Source organism: Salpingoeca rosetta (genome assembly GCF_000188695.1).
Source record: "Salpingoeca rosetta unplaced genomic scaffold supercont1.26, whole genome shotgun sequence".
Taxonomy (NCBI): domain Eukaryota; class Choanoflagellata; order Craspedida; family Salpingoecidae; genus Salpingoeca; species Salpingoeca rosetta.
This window is the reverse complement of record NW_004754908.1, coordinates 61,511-75,969: the sequence shown is the minus strand read 5'-3', so window position 1 is coordinate 75,969 and position 14,459 is coordinate 61,511. Positions and strand designations below refer to the sequence as shown.

The window sequence follows — 14,459 nt, the reverse complement described above, 5'->3', positions numbered from 1 at the left end:
ATTTTTCCCCCCCCCCCCCCCCTTGTGTGCAGCCTGCGCAGTAGTGCCTCCACTCCAATCCTGAAAGCTTCTGCAGCAGCCAAGGTACGCAGACGCGTGTTAGCCTGGAGTTATATTCACGCATTCTCGTGTGAAGCGCTCGTACGAAGCGCTTCGAACCACCTTGCATGCCCTTCTGCGCGCTTGCATTCCTCCCCCCCCCAAAAAAAAACAAATCACATGCGATGTGTTGCATCCACTCACCATGCCTGCCCTCTGCCCTCTGCTTGCTGTCTACAGATGCCTGCAACCGCCTCCCGACCGCAGTCCGCGCGACGTAGGGACAGCCTGCAGCTTGGCTCAGATACGAGCATGCAGACACGCACGTCCAAGTTCGACTTTCAGCCGCCGCCAGTCAGCCCGGCTTCCAAGCGCACCGTGCGGCGTCCTCACGACAATCTTCGCCCAGCGGGCGCCCTGAGCCGCAACACCACATCCTCCGAGTATGGCAGTGCAAGCAGCACGGCGCCAACCAGCCCAGCAGCCTCTGCTCCCCAGCAGCAGCCAAGCACCCGCCCCCGCATCACCCGTGTGCAATCTGGACGCAAGAATTCTGCGTCGCCGCTCAAGAAGCCGAGCAGCACCAGCGCAGAACCGCTACTGCCTGCAAGCACCAAGCAACAGCAGCAGCAACAGCCGCAATCCCGCCGCCCAAAGGTCAAGCGCGTGCCCATCAACCGCGACTCAGCGTCGCGCAAATCCTCCCAGTCACGCCCACGTGACAACCTTCGTTTTGAGGGGGAGCGCGAGCGCGAGACAGAGTCGTCGCAGTACCGTGCGCCGGTGAGCGGTGAGCGGCAGGGGCCTGTTCGCCACCGTGACAGCCTGGTGTTTGATGGGCAGGACGAGCCTGCGACGACTGTGATGCGGTCTGACTTTGGCGCCAAGGGCACGAGCGAGCGTGCGACGCCATCACGTGCACGTGACAACCTTCGTTTTGAGGGGGAGCGCGAGCGTGAGACGGAATCGTCGCAGTACCGTGCGCCGGTGGGCGGTGAGCGGCAGGGGCCTGTTCGCCACCGTGACAGCCTGGTGTTTGATGGGCAGGACGAGCCTGCGACGACTGTGATGCGGTCTGACTTTGGCGCCAAGGGCACGAGCGAGCGTGCGACGCCATCACGTGCACGTGACAACCTTCGTTTTGAGGGGGAGCGCGAGCGCGAGACGGAATCGTCGCAGTACCGTGCGCCGGTGGGCGGTGAGCGGCAGGGGCCTGTTCGCCACCGTGACAGCCTGGTGTTTGATGGGCAGGACGAGCCTGCGACGACTGTGATGCGGTCTGACTTTGGCGCCAAGGGCACGAGCGAGCGTGCGACGCCATCACGTGCACGTGACAGCCTTCGTTTTGAGGGGGAGCGCGAGCGTGAGACGGAATCGTCGCAGTACCAGTGGCCACCATCGCTCACAGAGCGGTTGAACGACCTTGAGCTTGAACCCGTGGTGCCCATGTCGTCCACACCTTCCAAGCCCGTCGAGGTCTCGTTTGCCGCCGTGAGCGCTCCAGCCGCTGCCCCTGCACAGGCGCAGGAGGTTGAAGAGCAGCCACCTGTGGTGGAACCGGCAAAGCCCATCGCTGTCGCTGATGACGCGCCACTGATTGCAGAGCTCAGATCGCCAATCAACCCAGTTGACTCGCTCGCCTTCAGAGGAGAAAGATTGAACGAAAGCACGACAGTGACGACGTTTACGGCGCCCGTCGGAGCAGAGCGTCCGAAGAGCGCGCGGCGTGCGGACACGCTGAGGGGCGCGGGAGGGTGAGCTTGAGCGGAGCACGACGACCAAAGAGACGTTTGTTGGCGTGAGCGGGGAGCGCCCTGCGGCGTACGGGGACGTTGATCACCTTGTGCCTGAGGCAGGTGCGCGCGTTGAGGGGGCGAGCACGACGGTGACGACGTTTACGGCGCCCGTCGGAGCAGAGCGTCCGAAGAGCGCGCGGCGTGCGGACACGCTGACGGGCGGGGAGGGTGAGCTTGAGCGGAGCACGACGACGAAGGAGACGTTTGTTGGTGTGAGCGGGGAGCGCCCTGCGGCGTACGGGGACGTTGACCACCTTGTGCCTGAGGAAGGTGCGCGCGTTGAGGGGGCGAGCACGACGGTGACGACGTTTACGGCGCCCGTCGGAGCAGAGCGTCCGAAGAGCGCGCGGCGTGCGGACACGCTGAGGGGCGGGGAGGGTGAGCTTGAGCGGAGCACGACGACGAAGGAGACGTTTGTTGGCGTGAGCGGGGAGCGCCCTGCGGCGTACGGGGACGTTGATCACCTTGTGCCTGAGGAAGGTGCGCGCGTTGAGGGGGCGAGCACGACGGTGACGACGTTTACGGCGCCCGTTCGGAGCAGAGCGTCCGAAGAGCGCGCGGCGTGCGGACACGCTGAGGTGGCGGGGAGGATGAGCTTGAGCGGAGCTCGACGACGAAGGAGACGTTTGTTGGCGTGAGCGGGGAGCGCCCTGCGGCGTACGGGGACGTTGACCACCTTGTGCCTGAGGAAGGTGCGCGCGTTGAGGGGGCGAGCACGACGGTGACGACGTTTACGGCGCCCGTCGGAGCAGAGCGTCCGAAGAGCGCGCGGCGTGCGGACACGCTGAGGGGCGGGGAGGGTGAGCTTGAGCGGAGCCCGACGACGAAGGAGACGTTTGTTGGCGTGAGCGGGGAGCGTCCTGCCGGCGTACGGGGACGTTGATCACCTTGTCCCTAAGGCAGGTGCGGCGCGTTGAGGGGGCGAGCACGACGGTGACGACGTTTACGGCGCCCGTCGGAGCAGAGCGTCCGAAGAGCGCGCGGCGTGCGGACACGCTGACGGGCGGGGAGGGTGAGCTTGAGCGGAGCACGACGACGAAGGAGACGTTTGTTGGTGTGAGCGGGGAGCGCCCTGCGGCGTACGGGGACGTTGACCACCTTGTGCCTGAGGAAGGTGCGCGCGTTGAGGGGGCGAGCACGACGGTGACGACGTTTACGGCGCCCGTCGGAGCAGAGCGTCCGAAGAGCGCGCGGCGTGCGGACACGCTGAGGGGCGGGGAGGGTGAGCTTGAGCGGAGCACGTCGACGAAGGAGACGTTTGTTGGCGTGAGCGGGGAGCGCCCTGCGGCGTACGGGGACGTTGATCACCTTGTGCCTGAGGAAGGTGCGCGCGTTGAGGGGGCGAGCACGACGGTGACGACGTTTACGGCGCCCGTCGGAGCAGAGCGTCCGAAGAGCGCGCGGCGTGCGGACACGCTGAGGGGCGGGGAGGGTGAGCTTGAGCGGAGCACGACGACGAAGGAGACGTTTGTTGGCGTGAGCGGGGAGCGCCCTGCGGCGTACGGGGACGTTGATCACCTTGTGCCTGAGGAAGGTGCGCGCGTTGAGGGGGCGAGCACGACGGTGACGACGTTTACGGCGCCCGTCGGAGCAGAGCGTCCGAAGAGCGCGCGGCGTGCGGACACGCTGAGGGGCGGGGAGGGTGAGCTTGAGCGGAGCACGACGACGAAGGAGACGTTTGTTGGCGTGAGCGGGGAGCGTCCTGCGGCGTACGGGGACGTTGATCACCTTGTGCCTGAGGAAGGTGCGCGCGTTGAGGGGGCGAGCACGACGGTGACGACGTTTACGGCGCCCGTCGGAGCAGAGCGTCCGAAGAGCGCGCGGCGTGCGGACACGCTGAGGGGCGGGGAGGGTGAGCTTGAGCGGAGCACGACGACGAAGGAGACGTTTGTTGGTGTGAGCGGGGAGCGCCCTGCGGCGTACGGGGACGTTGACCACCTTGTGCCTGAGGAAGGTGCGCGCGTTGAGGGGGCGAGCACGACGGTGACGACGTTTACGGCGCCCGTCGGAGCAGAGCGTCCGAAGAGCGCGCGGCGTGCGGACACGCTGAGGGGCGGGGAGGGTGAGCTTGAGCGGAGCACGACGACGAAGGAGACGTTTGTTGGCGTGAGCGGGGAGCGCCCTGCGGCGTACGGGGACGTTGATCACCTTGTGCCTGAGGAAGGTGCGCGCGTTGAGGGGGCGAGCACGACAGTGACGACGTTTACGGCGCCCGTCGGAGCAGAGCGTCCGAAGAGCGCGCGGCGTGCGGACACGCTGAGGGGCGGGGAGGGTGAGCTTGAGCGGAGCACGACGACGAAGGAGACGTTTGTTGGCGTGAGCGGGGAGCGCCCTGCGGCGTACGGGGACGTTGACCACCTTGTGCCTGAGGAAGGTGCGCGCGTTGAGGGGGCGAGCACGACGGTGACGACGTTTACGGCGCCCGTCGGAGCAGAGCGTCCGAAGAGCGCTCGGCGTGCGGACACGCTGAGGGGCGGGGAGGGTGAGCTTGAGCGGAGCACGACGACGAAGGAGACGTTTGTTGGCGTGAGCGGGGAGCGCCCTGCGGCGTACGGGGACGTTGACCACCTTGTGCCTGAGGAAGGTGCGCGCGTTGAGGGGGCGAGCACGACGGTGACGACGTTTACGGCGCCCGTCGGAGCAGAGCGTCCGAAGAGCGCGCGGCGTGCGGACACGCTGAGGGGCGGGGAGGGTGAGCTTGAGCGGAGCACGACGACGAAGGAGACGTTTGTTGGCGTGAGCGGGGAGCGCCCTGCGGCGTACGGGGACGTTGATCACCTTGTGCCTGAGGAAGGTGCGCGCGTTGAGGGGGCGAGCACGACGGTGACGACGTTTACGGCGCCCGTCGGAGCAGAGCGTCCGAAGAGCGCGCGGCGTGCGGACACGCTGAGGGGCGGGGAGGGTGAGCTTGAGCGGAGCACGACGACGAAGGAGACGTTTGTTGGTGTGAGCGGGGAGCGTCCTGCGGCGTACGGGGACGTTGATCACCTTGTGCCTGAGGCAGGTGCGCGCGTTGAGGGGGCGAGCACGACGGTGACGACGTTTACGGCGCCCGTCGGAGCAGAGCGTCCGAAGAGCGCGCGGCGTGCGGACACGCTGACGGGCGGGGAGGGTGAGCTTGAGCGGAGCACGACGACGAAGGAGACGTTTGTTGGTGTGAGCGGGGAGCGCCCTGCGGCGTACGGGGTACGTTGACCACCTTGTGCCTGAGGAAGGTGCGCGCGTTGAGGGGGCGAGCACGACGGTGACGACGTTTACGGCGCCCGTCGGAGCAGAGCGTCCGAAGAGCGCGCGGCGTGCGGACACGCTGAGGGGCGGGGAGGGTGAGCTTGAGCGGAGCACGACGACGAAGGAGACGTTTGTTGGCGTGAGCGGGGAGCGCCCTGCGGCGTACGGGGACGTTGATCACCTTGTGCCTGAGGAAGGTGCGCGCGTTGAGGGGGCGAGCACGACGGTGACGACGTTTACGGCGCCCGTCGGAGCAGAGCGTCCGAAGAGCGCGCGGCGTGCGGACACGCTGAGGGGCGGGGAGGGTGAGCTTGAGCGGAGCACGACGACGAAGGAGACGTTTGTTGGCGTGAGCGGGGAGCGCCCTGCGGCGTACGGGGACGTTGATCACCTTGTGCCTGAGGAAGGTGCGCGCGTTGAGGGGGCGAGCACGACGGTGACGACGTTTACGGCGCCCGTCGGAGCAGAGCGTCCGAAGAGCGCGCGGCGTGCGGACACGCTGAGGGGCGGGGAGGGTGAGCTTGAGCGGAGCACGACGACGAAGGAGACGTTTGTTGGCGTGAGCGGGGAGCGCCCTGCGGCGTACGGGGACGTTGATCACCTTGTGCCTGAGGAAGGTGCGCGCGTTGAGGGGGCGAGCACGACGGTGACGACGTTTACGGCGCCCGTCGGAGCAGAGCGTCCGAAGAGCGCGCGGCGTGCGGACACGCTGAGGGGCGGGGAGGGTGAGCTTGAGCGGAGCACGACGACGAAGGAGACGTTTGTTGGCGTGAGCGGGGAGCGTCCTGCGGCGTACGGGGACGTTGATCACCTTGTGCCTGAGGAAGGTGCGCGCGTTGAGGGGGCGAGCACGACGGTGACGACGTTTACGGCGCCCGTCGGAGCAGAGCGTCCGAAGAGCGCGCGGCGTGCGGACACGCTGAGGGGCGGGGAGGGTGAGCTTGAGCGGAGCACGACGACCAAGGAGACGTTTGTTGGCGTGAGCGGGGAGCGCCCTGCGGCGTACGGGGACGTTGACCACCTTGTGCCTGAGGAAGGTGCGCGCGTTGAGGGGGCGAGCACGACGGTGACGACGTTTACGGCGCCCGTCGGAGCAGAGCGTCCGAAGAGCGCGCGGCGTGCGGACACGCTGAGGGGCGGGGAGGGTGAGCTTGAGCGGAGCACGACGACGAAGGAGACGTTTGTTGGCGTGAGCGGGGAGCGCCCTGCGGCGTACGGGGACGTTGACCACCTTGTGCCTGAGGAAGGTGCGCGCGTTGAGGGGGCGAGCACGACGGTGACGACGTTTACGGCGCCCGTCGGAGCAGAGCGTCCGAAGAGCGCGCGGCGTGCGGACACGCTGAGGGGCGGGGAGGGTGAGCTTGAGCGGAGCACGACGACGAAGGAGACGTTTGTTGGTGTGAGCGGGGAGCGCCCTGCGGCGTACGGGGACGTTGATCACCTTGTGCCTGAGGAAGGTGCGCGCGTTGAGGGGGCGAGCACGACGGTGACGACGTTTACGGCGCCCGTCGGAGCAGAGCGTCCGAAGAGCGCGCGGCGTGCGGACACGCTGAGGGGCGGGGAGGGTGAGCTTGAGCGGAGCACGACGACGAAGGAGACGTTTGTTGGCGTGAGCGGGGAGCGCCCTGCGGCGTACGGGGACGTTGACCACCTTGTGCCTGAGGAAGGTGCGCGCGTTGAGGGGGCGAGCACGACGGTGACGACGTTTACGGCGCCCGTCGGAGCAGAGCGTCCGAAGAGCGCGCGGCGTGCGGACACGCTGAGGGGCGGGGAGGGTGAGCTTGAGCGGAGCACGACGACCAAGACCGCTTACCGCACGTTTGTGTTTGTCCGCGAACACGCATCGACGCATAAAGTGTCCGTAACCGAGTCAAAGGCCTGCGACACGGCCGAGTATGTGGACCTCAAACCCATCAACTTCGAACTCGCCGCGTGATTGTGGCAGTTGGCAGTTTACATGTTCTCGATGTGGCTGCTCATTGGTTTTTTGTTGCCTGAATTGCCTGTCTACCTTTCTTGCCTTGCCTTCCTTCCTTGCCTGCTTCTTGTGCCATCTTTTTGCGTTATTTCTTCTTACATGCTGGTGTTGACCAGCCAAGATGATGTTCGTGTTGCTTGTTGTTTGGGTGTAGCCTTCTTGCTTGCATCCGCCCATCAGCTCACCACTGCAAATCACCGTGGACGTCATGGCATGTGATGGCATGTCCCACGGCTTTGTGTTTCCTCTTGCGGTGCGTAGTTTGTGCCCAATTGCGTTCTCTTCACTCATCTTCTTGAAGTTGATCGTTTGTTGCTGATGAATGTGTTTGGTTTCACTTTGAATGAACGGGCGACACGATGACAGCATGTGACAACTCCGCTTCCACACACAGCGCACCTTTCAACTACCACACAAACAACAGAGCGCACCACAATGCACGCTGGCACGACGAAGCAAGAAAGATGATACTCATTCCTGGAAGTATTTGTCCTTGAGGGACACAAGTTTGAGGTGTTGTTGCGACACACTGGACTTGAGATCCTGTGCCGCGCACAGTGCATTCTTTGTGCGCTCCACTGTGTTGCGCAAATCAGCGATGGTGGTCTGCAACTGCGCCTTGTGTTGTTCAACCTGTTAAAGGGGGTGCATGCATGTCAGCGTATGTCAATGTGTACATGTGCGTGGAGAGGGCGGGATGCATGCGTCATTGTGATCAGAGTGCACGCAAAGAATTGCGTTAAGAAGCACAACGTACAGCGTCTGCGAGCTTCTGCTGTGTTTCGCTCAGGTCGAGCTGGATGCTGTCCTTTGCGTCGCGCGCGCGGGACGACGCAGTCACCTTGAGTTTCTCTTGCGCATGGGCCGCAAACTGTTGTCTGAACAGTCGCTCCTGTTCAGACAAGGCATGTGCACATGTACGTGGGCGTGCGCGATGGATGAGAGATCAGAGGAACGCAGACAGCCAAGCAGGTGCTTGATGCATCGCAGTGCAAGGCACGCGTCTGACCTTTGCCGCCGTTGTGAAGCTCATGTACTCATATGCATACGTCGCCGTGTACACGAAGATGCAGCCACCAATCAGATTCCGGATCATCGGCCTGTCATACAACGACAACAGCGCGACGATGAAACGGCGACATAACGATAACACAAAACGTTTAGCTTCGAGCCACCATCAATCAGCAGTTCACAGATACAACAGGTATGCTCTCAGACAGACAGGCAGGTAGACAAACATGGACGCGCGCGCACACACACACACACACACACACACACACACACACACACACACACACACACACACACACACACACACACACACACACACACACAACACGCACCTGCGGACGAGGCGGTATGCGTATGGGAGGCTTGCAGCAACCATCAGACCGTACGGCGTGTGCGTTGTGATGTCCCAGCAAATGTATGCCACGTCAAATGCAAAGCGTGACAGCCTGCCTGTGAGTCTCCTTGGCTGGCTGGGAGCAGAATCCTGGTCGTCCGCGAAACAAAAACAACAACAACAACAACAACAACAACAACAACAACAACAACAACAACAACAACAACAACAACAACAACAACAACAACAACAACAACAACAACAACAAACAACACAGAAACCAGTGAGCTTGGAAGGCAAGGTCGTGTGTTGTTCGCTTATGGCGATGACAACAGCATGGCTGTCAAGAGCATGTGGCGCAAGGGTACCAACATGCACTACAACTCACCAGCGCCTGCGCGTCGTCCTCAACACGCGCTTCAGCTCTGTTGGCTGCCGTCCGGATCGGGGATCGTTCACGAACATGAGCGAAAGTACCAGTGATGAGTTCGAAAAAGAGCGCAAGTACATGGTTGGATAGGGTGGGGCACACAAACAGCCAAGACTAGGTTACACGCAGACACAGACACGGAGAGATAGAAAGAGACAAAGATGTTTACATCAAAAAAAAAAAAAAGAGAAAGAGAGATGGAGCAATAGACAGATAGACAGACACAAACACAGACACAACACAACTATACAGACATAGCACACAGACAGACAGACAGACAGACAGACAGACAGACAGACACACACAGCGCAGGCGGAGCACCTTGTGAGCGGAAGGCGCGCTTGTAGCTGAGAGAGAAGCGGCTGAAGAGATCAGAGGTGAACGTTTCCAGTGTCAGTCGCACGGCATCAGGCACAAATGCACCGAGGGACTGCCATCCCCAGCTGAAGTGAAACGCAAGGTCCTCGCTGCCACCATCAAGCGCACATGAGCAGTCCAGAAGTGAGCAAGTTTGCCGGTGGAGGGGATGTGTGAGTGGGATGAGGGTGTGTGTGTGAGTGGGATGAGGGTGTGTGTGTGTGTGTGGCGGTGTGTGTGTGTGTGTGTGTGTGTGTGTGTGTGTGTGTGTGTGTGTGTGTGTGTGAGGGGGAGTGGAGGGGTGAGGGAGGGTGAAATGGGCCGGGGAAGATGCACTTGTGCGCGCATGGGCGCGCATGGGCGCACATGCGCGTGTGGGATGTATTGCGGAAACGAGCAAGCAGGAGAGAGCATCGCCGCCAAATGGCGAGGAGGGGTTGGCGACGCACTGAAAGTTTTCTGGCAAGTGTGTGCAGTCGAGAGTCATGTTGCTTCGGAAAGCCATCTGCACCTGCAAGGAGACAAGCAGCAACACACGTGCCCCGCGGCAACAAGGGTGGTGGTGCTGTTGTGAGAACAAGGGCGTGGCAAGTGCCATCAGGGCAAGGCACCACATCGCCAAAGAAGGGGACGAACACCAGCGAAATGCGGACGTGTGTACGCACGTAGCGCTCGGGCGAGGAGTTTTCCGGCAACAGCTCCTTGAAAAGCGCAGTGATGTCCTGGTGGTGATGGCGGTGGTGGTGGCGGTGGTGGCGGTGAGAAGGAAGATCGGTGGCAATGGAAGGGTTGGATGATAATAGAGAGATGGGAAAAGGAGGGTGACAGCAACGCAGGGGCAATGAATGGCCGGGGGTGGGGGGTGAGAAAGATGTGGAAGTGAAGGCAGTGACTAGTAACGATGTCACAGATGAGAAAGCAGAGCGTTGGTACGAACCGTAAACGCCTTTGAGTAGAGTTGCTGGACATGGGGGGCACACGAGTCATTCAACTCAACCTGCAAAGTAAAATGTTGGCACAAGCAAGGCACGCAGTGAGGCACGCGATGAAGTATGTGGCGAGGCATGTGGTGAAGCAAGCTGCATCGGGTAGACAGGGCGTGCACACACACACACACACACACACACACACACACACACACACACACACACACACACACACACACACACACACACACACACACCGACCTGCAGTTGTGATTCGACGTGTGTGCTGAGCTCCTGCTTCTCCAACTCGATGCTCTCCTCGTCCTCAAAGTCCGACAGTGACATGAAGTCGTCCACAATGCTGCGACGCGCAGCCATCATCATCGCGGACGGTATGTGTGTGTGTGTGTGTGCGTGCGTGCGCGCATGTGTGTGAGGGGATATGTGTGTGTGTGTGTATGTGTGTGTGAGAATGTGCGCATGAGCGGGAATTGGAATGGGAAAAGAAAGGTGCGACAAGTGTCTGTCCTTGCACCCCATCCCCCACAGCTCACCTTTGGAGACGCTGTGACAATATCTCTGTCATCTTCGTGTGCATGTATCGCTGAACCTTGTCCGGAACAGTGTGGGCGATGCTTGCTGCGCGCTCCACAATGTCGGGGAGCCTGTAGCATTGTGAAGGGATATGAGCGTGTGTCTCTGTGGAACCACGCATGCAACGAATAGCACCTCGCAAAACGGAGCCTTGAACAGCCATGACACCACACCACAATGACATGAAATGCCACGACATAAAAATGACATGAGACCACAGTGACATGACATATCATTGCACGCGCGGGCGTACTTTGCCTGGATTTTGTTGAGTTTGTCGACTGCGGATTTGAGTTTGGCGTTTCGCCGCTCGAGATGGCCATCAAGCGCTTCAACGACCGTACGCATCACGCCCTCACACTCCCGCACAACCTGATGCAAGGTGGCGGTGTTGGTGACGTGGAGGGAGGGTTTGGTGAGAGAGAGAGAGAGTGTGTGTGTGTGTGTGTGCGTGAGTGAGTGAGTGAGTGGATGGATAAGTAATCATAGCACAAGACGCTGTGCCCGCGCACTGCACCTCGAGTCCCTCGACGACTTTGCTGTGGAAGCGCGTGTCAATGGCGTGGCGCGATGTGGCCAGGGCAAACTCTTCCTCAAACACAGAAAACGCCCTGATGGCGATATATGCAAGCACGCCAAATTTGAGATGAGAATGCGGCAGCACTTGCACTCCACGAACAACATGCGCCAGACAGCAGCAAGGCACGCACACATACTTGTACACACACACACACACACACACACACACACACACACACACACACACACACACACACACACACACACACACACACACACACACGCACACGCACACGCACGCACACACACACACAGAGCGTGCTGGCTGACCTCTGATTGTGGGATGAGGTCGAGCGTGTCGACGAGAAGGCGCTTGGCCAGCCCCAGCAGCTGCTTGCGGCTCCGATCGCACCGCTGGCCCTGAACGTCGGCAACAGTGGTGACGGCGAGGGTGAGGATGGTGGTGGCGTGTGTGTGTGCATGTGTGTATGTGTGTGAGTGTGTGAGTGTGTGTGTGCTAACTTTGGGTGCCAGTTCCCAGCGGTTGAACAGCACAAAAACGTTTGGCTTCGAAAACTTGCGCCTGCAAGCAAGCAAAGTGAATTGAATGAGAAGTTGAAGGGGAAAACGTCAATGTCCGCAGCCTCCTCTTGCACATCCAAACTTCGCTCCCACCAACGTACAGACACACGCACACAGACACACGCACACACAAACACCACACTTATCGCACCTGACTTGCTCAAAAAACTCTGTTGCTTCGCGGCCCAGTGCCATCTCGCCGTTCACGACCAGCACAAACACATCTGAAGTGCAGAGGCAAAGAGGAGACAGTTCAGTCGCGGCAAAAAGGACATGTACTTTGGCATGAAGACAGACAGACAAACAGACAGACAGACAGACAGACAGACACAGACACAGACACAGACAGACACATGCGCGCACAGGGCAGCGACCTGCATCCGAGGCGGTGTGATCGATCCAGTCATCAAACTTCTTGTTGAAGCGGAGGCCGGGTGAGTCGAGGATGACAAGGTCGTTGCGCAGCACTTCGCACGCGGACGTCGGCCAGTACAGGTCAAGCTGAGCAGAGGGACACGAGAAGGGGGAGCAGTGGTGGTGGTGTTGGGGTCAGAAGGAGACACACAGAGAGAAACGGTGGGCGCAAGGAGGGGCAGAAGCGTACAGCAGAAGACGGACAAACAAGACGGACGCAGACGCAAACGCGCACGCAGACGCAGACACAGACACAGACACAGACAGACAGACAGACAGACACACACACACACACACAGATGTGCTGCTGCGCCACACTCACCGGATCGCTGATGTCTGCGTCGTCTTCGTCGTCGTCGCCCTCGTGCATATCCGAGAGCGCGTTTGCCAGCTCCTGCAGCTCGGGCAGTTCGTACTGCTTCCCTGTTGATGCGTCAACCAGCCGCGCTGTCGCCTCGCGCGTGGGGTGCAGGCTGCCCAGGGTGGATGGGTGAGTGAGTGAGTGAGTGAGTGAGTGAGTGAGTGAGTACGTGAGTGAGTGAGTGAGTGAGTGAGTGCGTGAGTGAGTGAGTGAGTGAGGGCGCTGGGGGTGCAGTCCAGTCATTGCGTTAGGTAGAAAGGTACGAACTTGATGAAGCGGTTTGTCGTCTGTCCAAACCCAGATGGAAGCACCTGTCAAAAGACACCACAAGACAGTGAGGAATTCTGGAGTGAGCGCCAGCAGCACAGCAGGGCACCTTGTGCAACGACGCACGCCTGCTAACAATAGCATGGCACACCATACAGACTCACACAGACACACGCATACACAGACACACAGACACACGCACACACAGACACACACAATACACACAGACACACACACACGACACACACACACACACACGACACACACACACACACAATACACACACACTTTTCAACCAACCCTGGAGCGCAGAACGGCGTTGATGGAGGTGCTCTTGCCAGCGCTGGTGAGACCGACAAAGACAACCTTCATCGCGTCGCGTGCGACGGCCTGGTCCAGGTCTTGCGCTTTCTGCAGCGCCCCCGCCACCTGCGTCTTGAGCGAGTCTGCGTCGTGCTGGTTCTCGGGCACAATCCACTCTTGCAGACCGCGTTGCATTTGAGCAAGCACGTTCCTGGTCAGGGAGTGAGGGGGAGGGTGAAGGCGAATGGGAACAGCGTGAGCATGCGAGCAAGCATGACGAGCACAAAGGCATGTGTGTTTGTAGGCGGGTCTACGGCTGCGTGTGCTCGTGGTTGAGGCTCTCTGTGCACGTTAACAGGGCTGCAAGTGGGCTTGCGCCTGAGAGCAGCAGGTCACAGCCCGAGCATACACCTGGTGACATACTTGATGTTGTCAAACGCGGAGCGAATGTCGGCCTTGGCTTGCGCGAAGCGCTGCACCACGCGAGCACATTCATCAATCATGTGAGCATTCAAGGCTTGGTGAAACGGGCAACCAAGAGCAAGAGCAAGAACAGCAGATCCGCTGCTGCACCGTCATCTTGCGCCACAGCCATCACAAGCACCGCCACACGCACCACGCACATCAGCAGGGACATCAGCGCGGCCATCACATCACAAGCACCATCGCCATCAAGTCATCACCATCACCATCAGCATCACCATCACCACTCGCATCGCGACACCTCGCCGCGCAATCCCCAGCAAGCCATTGGCACACCAAGGAGACCCTTCCAGTGCGCTTACCTCCAACCCATCCTTGGCCTTGGACGGCGAGTCTGTGATGAGGGCGGCTGGGGGTTCATCGCTGAGCGAGCGCATTGGCCCCTTCTCAGCCGTGTTGGAGTGGCCGTTCATGGACAGCGGCGTTTGTGCAGATTGGGAGCCCACAGCCTGCGGTTGCTCCCCTTGTCTGTTGTTGCTCATCAGACTGGAGCGGGTCGTCAGCTCTCTTCGTCTCGTGTTGCAGCACTACCTCGCCCTCAACCGGCAACGTGGCAAGCAAGTGGCAAAGCGCTACACAGGGGATGGAGGGCAATGACACACACAGGGTGCAAGCAGCAGCAATGGTGCGGAGATGATGGTGGCAGCAGGCAAGAAGTTGATCCACGGCTTACAACACCATAAAGTGCACAACCAAGTGTGTGTGTGTGTGTGTGTGTGTGTGTGTGTGTGTGTGTGTGTGTGTGTGTGTGTGTGTGTGTGTGTGTGTGTGTGTGTGTGTGTGTGTGTGTGTGTGTGTGTGTGTGTGTGTGTGTGTGTGTGCGGCAGCAGGACGCTC

General features: G+C 60.8%; 2 protein-coding genes across 2 annotated transcripts; one reads left to right on the top strand and one right to left on the bottom strand.

Annotated features, from left to right (window-relative positions):
* The first annotated feature begins 27 nt into the window (after positions 1 to 27).
* On the top strand, positions 28 to 7,429 carry PTSG_09485 (uncharacterized protein). Its single transcript, XM_004989859.1, has 6 exons — positions 28 to 84; positions 280 to 1,747; positions 1,782 to 2,315; positions 2,414 to 2,703; positions 2,739 to 5,021; positions 5,047 to 7,429. Exons 2-6 carry the CDS (start codon positions 280 to 282, stop codon positions 6,997 to 6,999), a joined length of 6,528 nt encoding a protein of 2,175 aa, XP_004989916.1. The 5' UTR covers positions 28 to 84; the 3' UTR covers positions 7,000 to 7,429.
* PTSG_09484 (uncharacterized protein) lies at positions 7,353 to 14,291 on the bottom strand. The gene is made up of 22 exons (XM_004989858.1): positions 13,925 to 14,291; positions 13,563 to 13,612; positions 13,137 to 13,350; positions 12,837 to 12,880; positions 12,531 to 12,681; positions 12,169 to 12,295; positions 11,946 to 12,018; positions 11,735 to 11,795; positions 11,526 to 11,632; positions 11,211 to 11,304; positions 10,947 to 11,065; positions 10,654 to 10,764; positions 10,361 to 10,460; positions 10,111 to 10,170; positions 9,839 to 9,895; positions 9,623 to 9,684; positions 9,138 to 9,283; positions 8,775 to 8,818; positions 8,385 to 8,536; positions 8,051 to 8,141; positions 7,799 to 7,933; positions 7,353 to 7,674 (listed from the first exon to the last, which is right to left on the bottom strand). The coding sequence occupies exons 1-22, from the start codon at positions 14,102 to 14,104 to the stop codon at positions 7,513 to 7,515; spliced, it is 2,340 nt and encodes a 779-aa protein (XP_004989915.1). The 5' UTR covers positions 14,105 to 14,291; the 3' UTR covers positions 7,353 to 7,512.
* Between the last annotated feature and the right edge of the window lie 168 nt (positions 14,292 to 14,459).